Source organism: Ruditapes philippinarum, unplaced genomic scaffold, assembly GCF_026571515.1.
Source record: "Ruditapes philippinarum isolate M1 unplaced genomic scaffold, ASM2657151v2 ctg640_1_1_1_1, whole genome shotgun sequence".
NCBI lineage: Eukaryota > Metazoa > Mollusca > Bivalvia > Venerida > Veneridae > Ruditapes > Ruditapes philippinarum.
The window spans coordinates 95627-104764 of record NW_026864289.1 but is presented as its reverse complement, the minus strand read 5'-3'; the positions used below and the strand labels follow the sequence as shown (position 1 = coordinate 104764).

At 31.1% G+C, this 9138-nt stretch overlaps 1 protein-coding gene across 1 annotated transcript; it reads right to left on the bottom strand.

Moving 5' to 3' along the window:
• Positions 1 to 2055: 2055 nt before the first annotated feature.
• LOC132725068 (small nuclear ribonucleoprotein Sm D1-like) lies at positions 2056 to 9093 on the bottom strand. Its single transcript, XM_060710061.1, has 4 exons — positions 8944 to 9093; positions 4682 to 4758; positions 3512 to 3718; positions 2056 to 2147 (listed from the first exon to the last, which is right to left on the bottom strand). Exons 1-4 carry the CDS (start codon positions 8955 to 8957, stop codon positions 2056 to 2058), a joined length of 390 nt encoding a protein of 129 aa, XP_060566044.1. The 5' UTR covers positions 8958 to 9093.
• Positions 9094 to 9138: the final 45 nt, after the last annotated feature.

Sequence of the window (9138 nt, the reverse complement as noted above, 5' to 3'; positions counted from 1 at the left end):
TTGTGTGGTAGACCTCTACCAAGATTGTTCAAATAATGGCCCTCGGGTCAAAATTGGCCCGCCCTCGGGGGGTCATTGATTTTCATTATATACATATAGTGAAAACTTGAAAAATCTTCTGGTCTGAAAGTAAATGGCCTAGAGCTTTGATATTTGGTCTATGGTATCATCTATAGGTCCAAAACCAAAGTTGTTCAAATTTTGTTTCCTAGAATTAAAATCAAGCCCCGCCTGTGGGGTCATTGATTTTCTCTATATGTATATAGTAAAAACTTTAAAAAATCTTCTTTTAAAGAACCCAAAGAGCTAGAGCTAAGATATTTAGCATGAAACATCTTCTAATGGGTGTCTACCAAGTTTGTTCAAATAAAAGCCCTGGGGTCAAAATTGGCCTCGCCCCAGGGGGTCATTGATTTTCCCTATATGCATATAGTAAAAACTTTAAAAAAAATTCTTTTAAAGAATGCAAAGAGCTAGAGCTAAGATATTTAGCATGAAACATGTTCTAATGGATGTCTACCATGTTCGTTCAAATAAGAGCCCTGGGGTCAAAATTGGCCCCGCTTCGGGGGTCATTCATTAGCTCGACTTTTTTTTTTAGATATATACATATTATATATATACATACATATATATATACATATTATATATATATATGTATATATATATATATATATATATATATACATACATACATACATATATATATATACATGTATATATACATTAAAAATCTTCTTTTAAAAAACCCAATAAGCTAGACCTTAGATGTTTAGCATGCAACATCTTCTAATGGGTGTCAACCAAGTTTGTTCAAATAAAAGCCCTGGGGTTTAAACTGGCCCCGCTCCGGGGGCCTATATACAGGTGAGCAACTTTGGGCCATCATGGCCCTCTTGTTTAAAGTAGGGATAAAGTAAAATTGATTAGACTTGTTCAGATATGTATGGGTCAAAGTCGCATACATCTTTGTTTTTTTCATGGCCAATTTCATTTTCAATTACTAGTATAAACTGTTGGGCATTGCAGCAGTGTTTCTCTAACTGCTTAAATGATTAGCCTATGCTACCAATAGCCAGGCCGGACTGCACTTAACAGGCATTTTAGTGTTGGTAGCTTAATTTTTGTATTTTGATATTGAAATCCTTTGAATAAACAATTTCCAATTTAAAAGCTGGGCAAATGCCTTACATAATTCAGCAGGTTAAAAATGTATACAAATGCAACTGTTGTGATAAAATTAAAATAGAAACATTGGGTACTTGCAGGAAATAGTTGTTTTTCGGTAAAAAAATCATGTGAAGGGAGCTAGGTTAATGCTTAAAGAGTAAAGACACATTCAAATCCCTTCCTGTAACCATCCAGTACTGAGCAATGAAAGTTTCTTGCTCAAGGAAACTACGGCAATGCTGATGGGGTTTGAACCAATGCAGACAAGTGATCCTTAGATTACTAGTCTTGACGTGTTAACCACTTGGCTATTAATTTTTAGCTCAAGAAAACTTAACAAGTGACTACAAGTTGTGTATGGCCAACATTTAGCCTAATATCTATATCTCTTCTGTAATTGAAATTTCTTCAGGATTTAGATCAATTTTTAGTCCTTCACAATTTGAACAGAACAATAAATTGTTAATTATGATGAAATAATCATAAATGAAATTAATTCAAATACCTCTAGATGTCTGGTTAATGACATGCACTGTTAATGACCATAGCTTTCAAAAAATTATCAAATCTGTCCAACGATGCCTAATATCTAAATCAAGATTTCTTAAGAGAGATACATTCATCGTAAATGAGGTCTACATGAAACCAATTTTGCTTTGATTAACAAGGATGAAATTGCTCATAGTCTCAGAAATATTAACATGTTTCAAGATAACTTTTACAGCTGAAATATGTTTGTTACTAACTGCCTCAGATATTCATCTTGACCTTTGACCATTATAGGAAAATAATGCCATCAGCTTTAAGAAAAGAAATAACAAACCAGTTTTACCTTTGTTTTTTTTTATTATTCTATATACAAATTTTACGTCCACAATATAAAAATCAAAACAATCTTTTCAACTTAATTACATTGTTATACAGAAATCCTATGCTACACATTTCCAATACCTGGACTGTGTTGTTTGGATTTCTTCCTGCGTACATATATAAACAGCTAAGAGCATAGAGCCATTTTTTGATCCCTCATAACAATGTTTCAAACAAGTTGCTATGCCTGTATGTAATAGTTTTTGTATAATTTTTAGCAGATTCTTAATCACAGCTTTAAAAAGTTGTATTATTTATTTCTAATTTCTTATTTCCAAATTTGTCACACAATATAAGTTTTTTGCTACAGATTAAATTTTAACATCAGAAACTGTAAAATAAAGCCTGAAACAAGTTGCAACTTTTAACAATAGCTCTGCTGCCTTTTTTTTATTAAATGAAACATGATTTATACCCTCTCATACAAATCTAACAAATCATCTAGAACACATTGCTGTTCAAAATGAAAGTGTTAAAACACATGATAAAATGACAAAAGTTTTCTACAAAAAATACACAATGTTAAAAAAGAATAATGACATAAATGGGGGTTTTTAAGGGCATATTCTGTATCAATATTGTTTCATTAAGGTAGTTTTTTGGGGTCTACATTTTTTTCTACAATCAAGGTCCCTTTTTTAACCTTGGGGAAAAAAATTACCATTTTTAAAATATTTTTTTCTTTCACTTTTTTTATACAGTTACGGTAACATTTGACCATGTCTTGATCAAAATTAACAGAGCTTTTTTAAAACAGAAATTTTTCACTCTTGAGTTTTTTTTTTCTCTTGACAAAAGGGTCAAAAACAATGTACAGAATAATGTTTGATTTTTTAAAGTCAGGAATGACAATTTAACGGCTTTCCCCTTCCCCCCCTCTCCACCACGTCCACCCCTACCTTGCCCCCACCAGGGGCCAACCCCCACCCCACCCCCTGGGCCTCCAGGGGCCTGAAATAAAAAAACAAAAAAAATTACATATTTTTTCCCCTTTTATACTAAATTGTCGAGAATTTTTGTTTTTTTTGGATAATTTAAAAAACTGGCACAAATTTAAAATTTCCCAATAATTTGGGGGTGTGTTCGGTTTTTTTTTTTTTACGGGAATAACTTCACTTTGTGGTAAACTATATCCTCCCCCAACTTTAACCCACTGTCACTTTTGATTCGTTGCCCCCTTTATATTTTATATAACCCCATTATTCATAATTTTTGTAAAAAGTTTTCAAAAAGTTCCCGTTTACAACAAATTGCTATAAAATTTTAAAAAGGTTCAAAAAAAAAATCAAATTTTGGCCCCTTTTTTACAAACCTTTCCCCAAAAAACATTTCAGGCAAAAATTTTCTTTCCCATTAACAGGGAATTAAAATTTCCAAAAATATATTTTGCTTTTTTTTGTTTTTTCATAAAAAATTGATTTTAAAAGGTTTTTCAAATATCTTTAAAAAAAAATCAAACATTTAGTTTTACCTCCTCTGTCATCCCTTCTGCCTCTGTTGTTAAATCTTCCTTTAGGTGCATCATCAATTAACAATGTGTCAAGTGGTAAACTGTCTGGGAGAATATAGTATCGAATATTGTTTCCGCGAATACTTAATGAGTCTAATTGCACTGCATCTTTGTTTTTTACTGTCATTTTGACAGCTTTCAGATGTGTGTTCATACTGACATCAACTCCTGAAACAACAAATATACATGTAATCATATATACAATCTTTTCTGAAATTATCTAACATCTGCGATACTAACACTCTTGTGGTATTTATCATTCTGCAGTCTGTAATTTTTTTCTAATTACTAGTCTAAATGGCAGTAAATCACTTTAATTCCAGGAATAGAATTACAAAATACTTGTATAATTCATTGTTTTTAATTATATTTTCAATGATATTGATGCATCTTTGATATTTTCCTGTCAACCAATAATACAAATTTGACAAAAGCGCACAATTTTGACTTGTTAATGAAATGTCTAAAAGTAATTAAAACAAGCCAAAAACATTTACAGAAGCAGGTGTCTATGTCTTAAACTATGGTGTTATACAATGTAATGGATATATTTCTTATCAATGAAGACACCAAATGTCAGAAAAAAATCATGCAATTGGCATTTATATACAAGACACAATGACATCTATCTATGAAGAGAACATACATTTCACTGAAATTATTTGAACACATAAAAGTGAATGATAGACACACAATTATAAGTTATTATGGATTACGGATATATCGGTGCATTGTCAATGTTTGTCATCAATTATCAATATAGGGGCGATATGCTTTCAACTGAATAAATGAAAAGGTCATTCTATGATGCCTCAGCTATTCAGCAATTTAAAGCTAAACTAAGCTTAACCAATGTATGACAATGTCATCTGCTGAATCTATGAGTTGTGATTTAGTTCATTAATTTGTATGTATCTTTAATTTGTACAGTAGCATACAAGTTTACATACATACATGTTTATATGATTAGAATATATTATGGCAGTCATTGAATTTAAGATTTTGAATTTACTGGCCCGAATTCCAGTTTTGAATTTATTTTACTATATATTTAACTCAATTTTCTTCAAATTTACACTGGCCATGGACCGCCGGGCCAGTGCTAAATTCGGTGACTGTTATGGTATTTACCTGTTATTGTTCCATGTACTTGTGTTCCATTTTTTAATTCTATTGTAACTGTTTCATGACTCAGTTTCATCAAAAATCTGAAAATAGAAACATGGAAATAATGATTCTCGCTAAAGATCGAAAGGCACCTTTTATTAAATAAGACTAAAAACTGTAAAATAAGTAAATGCACCGTTTTTTCCTACTAACATCTGCAGAAGCAAAAAGGACACATTTGAAGCCTAAGTAATATTAATAACTTTAACAAAAAGTTTATGAAATATTTTTTTTCAATTTCATCCTTAATTATTAGTAAAAAAATCTCAAACAGTGTAATTATCAATTTAAAAGAAATTACAACCAGCAATCTATCAATACCTATCTGGCTAATTCAAGCGCTTCATAGATTGACCCTAATATTTTGGACGGAAAAATATATTTGTACACGCTGCGGGTGCATGGGCGAATATTTCCCCTAAAACATTAAAATGTCAGTCCAACTCTTTAACACTAGCAATCAAGAACCCAATCAGATTTAGCGTAACATTATGGGCATTTGTTTACAGATCTGCTGTTTTAGGAATTTAATGTAGTAAAAGGATTTTAACATTATTTTTCGGATGTGACAACTTTTTTTAAAGGTTTTTTTTTGTTGTTTTTTTCAGGCCCCAACTGGGTAACCCCATTTATTTCAAATTCTTTTACATTTATACATATAATAGTACATATAATAGTACCTCATTACATCAGAATATTAAAATTATTACTAAATTTGAGTATAAAGCTATATTTTTGCTGCCTGTTATTGAAAAAAAAAAATAATTATATATATATGAAGAGGTATAAGTTACCATGAATTTTTGTCAATATACTACAGATGTGTATGTATGGGGGGAAATCGGTATAATTTTATACATTTTAATAAAGATATTTTGGACGGAAAAATATATTTGTACACGCTGCGGGTGCATGGGCGAATATTTCCCCTAAAACATTAAAATGTCAGTCCAACTCTTTAACACTAGCAATCAAGAACCCAATCAGATTTAGCGTAACATTATGGGCATTTGTTTACAGATCTGCTGTTTTAGGAATTTAATGTAGTAAAAGGATTTTAACATTATTTTTCGGATGTGACAACTTTTTTTTAAAGGTTATTCTTTCTAACTTTTGCTTATGAACAGCTCAAATGTTAATGCATTTATTATACTCTTAAATGAGTGATATGTTATTCCACAAAATTTTCTTGCAAACATGCTACGAGTTTGAGAGCATTTTCGATATGATGTTGCTTTGCCAAGTATTATCTCAAACAGGGCTACAGATAACATTTTGTGTATATTGGGTAATTACCCCTTGTTTTGTGATCTATTGGGTTTTTTCTATTTTCTTTGAGTTATTTCTGTATTTTTTACCCTACCCCCTCAACCAATTTGGTTATTAAAGCACGAGTTCATGATTTTTACCCAAATTTTCTGACCTTCATGTAGACTTGTTTTGTAGGTTTTGTATTGCGTTATTTAATAGCTAATTACTACTTTTCTTTATGTTTTATTTGCTAGGAGATTTCCAAGCTGCCGAATTAATTTAAGGTTAAAACAGCTGAAACAGTATGATCCTGCCGGATGTACACGTTAAGTTAAAATTTCACGTCATTATGCACCGTTCAATGTAGTTTGCATAAATAAAATTTTTTTACTTTTTTACCCCTTATTATTATTTCTATTGGAGTTTTTTAGACATTTTAATTGGGGTAATACGCAAATATGCATGTTTATCTGCAGCCCTGATCTCAAAGCAACATCACATTAATGACTAGATTGACTAGTCCTATTAAATTAAATTTAGTCCAACTTGTTATAGATTAGTTTTTATTATTTTTTTATTTTTTTGTTACATTTTTACTTTTTATATTTTGTTTTTTTATGTTTGGTCAAGCCTGACGTCTAAATAGTTATTGCTCATAAACGCGTAGCATTTTTGAAAAATTAAAAAATGTCTGTTGACTTGCCTTTCAAGCTTTTATTCAAAAGCTTATCTTCTGTTTCTTTCAATTGCATGGTCTATCATTAACAAAAACCTTTCAAAACAATGCACTTATCAAATTAAAAAAAAAATATAAAATAATCAGTCTTATTTCGCTCGCCATACTGGTTAAGTAAAGCGTTTTTTACAGATTTATTCGCAATTTTTGAACGGAAAAATATATTTTGAACGACACCGACGGTTGCGATGGCAATATATTTCGTTGAAAAAAACTATTCCGTTAGAAACTTTTGGACTCATTATAAACGCTTGCATTTGGAATTAGCCAATCAAGATTTCGCGCACTGTTATGACGGCCATTTGTATATCGGCTGTACAAGGAATTTAATTTAAATGATGAGGATTTAATTTATGACTTTTCGGACGTGACAGTTCAATTATTTTTAGTAAAAGGTATTATTTGTGTTAGTTTTGTTCATAAATAGGTCAAAAATTAATGTAAATACACGTTGTTTTAATTGTTTAAATTCATTAGATTCTAAATCAATGTCTAATGTCAATTTTTTTGCTACACGAATTCTCCCAAAGATCTGTTAAGACCTAACGTAACATGGAAAATGAAAAATGTAAAATATCAGATTAATGAATGATAAATATGAGATAGGTTACGTATAGGTCTTATAATTAGGACTACCTATAAATATGATGTCACTTTGAGGTATTTTTGCTTCTGGGCAAAGCAACGTCATATCAAAATTGTCCCATAGGCTCCAGGGTTGTCATTAACATTTTTTGCAGGTTTGTTTTGAACTTGAGGCGGTCATTTCTGTCTTTATCATGCATAACAAAGAGTGTTTTCTTAATTTTGAGGTGGCCCATAATGCATTTGAGACAGGCATTTTGGCCTCCTGCCGCCTCTTAATGACAACCCTGCATGATAGCAAGTTCCACCAGAAATTCAGACTGAACAAAAAAACAATTAAGGCAGCGTGTGTTACATTAATTTTGACAAAGTAATTAAACTGTGTCACATCCGAAAAATCATGATAAAATCCGCTCATGCAATTAATTCCTTACACAGCCGATTAACAAATGGCTACCATACTGGTCGGAGAGATTAACTCCGACTGCATAGATAAACCCGACACTTGATAAATATAATTTTCAAACTTTCGTTTTTTCAACAAAAAAGCATATGGTCACCTAGTAGTATTAGGAGCAGGATTAGAATGTGCATGATTTTTTGTAAGTTGGTAAACTTTTAATATTTTTTCAATTAACCGAAAATTTAGTTTGGCAAAAAAAAAACTGCTTTTCAAAACGTTCTTGTTACTAAATTACAATGAGGTAGTTTAGAAATGTATTGACCCACAGGTCACTGACTTGGGAAATATTTTTTTGAAAACTTGTTTTTTACATCAACAAAAAATAGATATAAACATATAAGATGTAAAAATAAATTAATTGATGCTGAATTTTCCTGTCATTTTTTACTTTAAAATTTAAGTGCGACCTTTATCTACTGTTGAGGGGTAAAAAGACCCTGTTTTTGTATACCCCGTTCAGGACCTTAAAGAAGTACCAATTCTCATTTTCATACATAATTTTTGTAGTGTAACGTAAAGTCTTTGAACTGAACTTTATTTAGGTGGTTCAATATTTAAAATATATAGGAAGATAATTAAAATATTACAAAAAGTATGTGATTTAGTGTCGGAGTTATCTCTCCAACCAGTACAGTGCACGAAATCTGACTGGCTAATTCAAATGCAAGCGTTTAACTGAGTCAGAATATCCCAACGGAATATTTTTTTATTGAAATAATTGCCTATCTGCCGTCATCGTGTTTGAATTTATTTTCCCTTCAAAAATTTGGAATTAAGCTGTAAAACGCTCACTGAGATTATGCAGTTTTCTGAATAAGATCCCTCAATATATTACAGGAGTAAAACCTGTCCTCTACATAATAAATTGAACCTCCTATACCCCGGTCTATAATTTCCAACATAAATATGTCAAACATCTAGTATGTGGTTAAAGATAAAGATACGTTTATCACTTTAAACGAACCGGTTGGTTTGAAGTACTCGCTTGTAGATAAATGGCTTATTAGGATTAATGCAGTTTGCGAAAAATACGTTGAAAAACAACAACTTTTGAAAAATAAATAATAATTTGTGTTGTTTGTAAACAAAGGAGAAAATCAAAATTACAAAGGGCAAAAGCAAAATATTTTATTATAAAGCAATGCAGAATTGGATATGGTAAGTGGCTGGTGTTTAAATTATGCAATTTACCTCACTAATTTCATGATTGCAACGGATATTTGACTTCGTTTTCTTAACGATTCTCTGGCGGCATAAATCCGGTACAATGGACGCTTAACCGGAAGTTTAATTTCGGCGATATTTTCTTGATATTCCGTACCTTAACCGTATTACGGATCAAGGGACATCACTCTTGTTTGATCGTCAGACTGAAGTAAACAATTC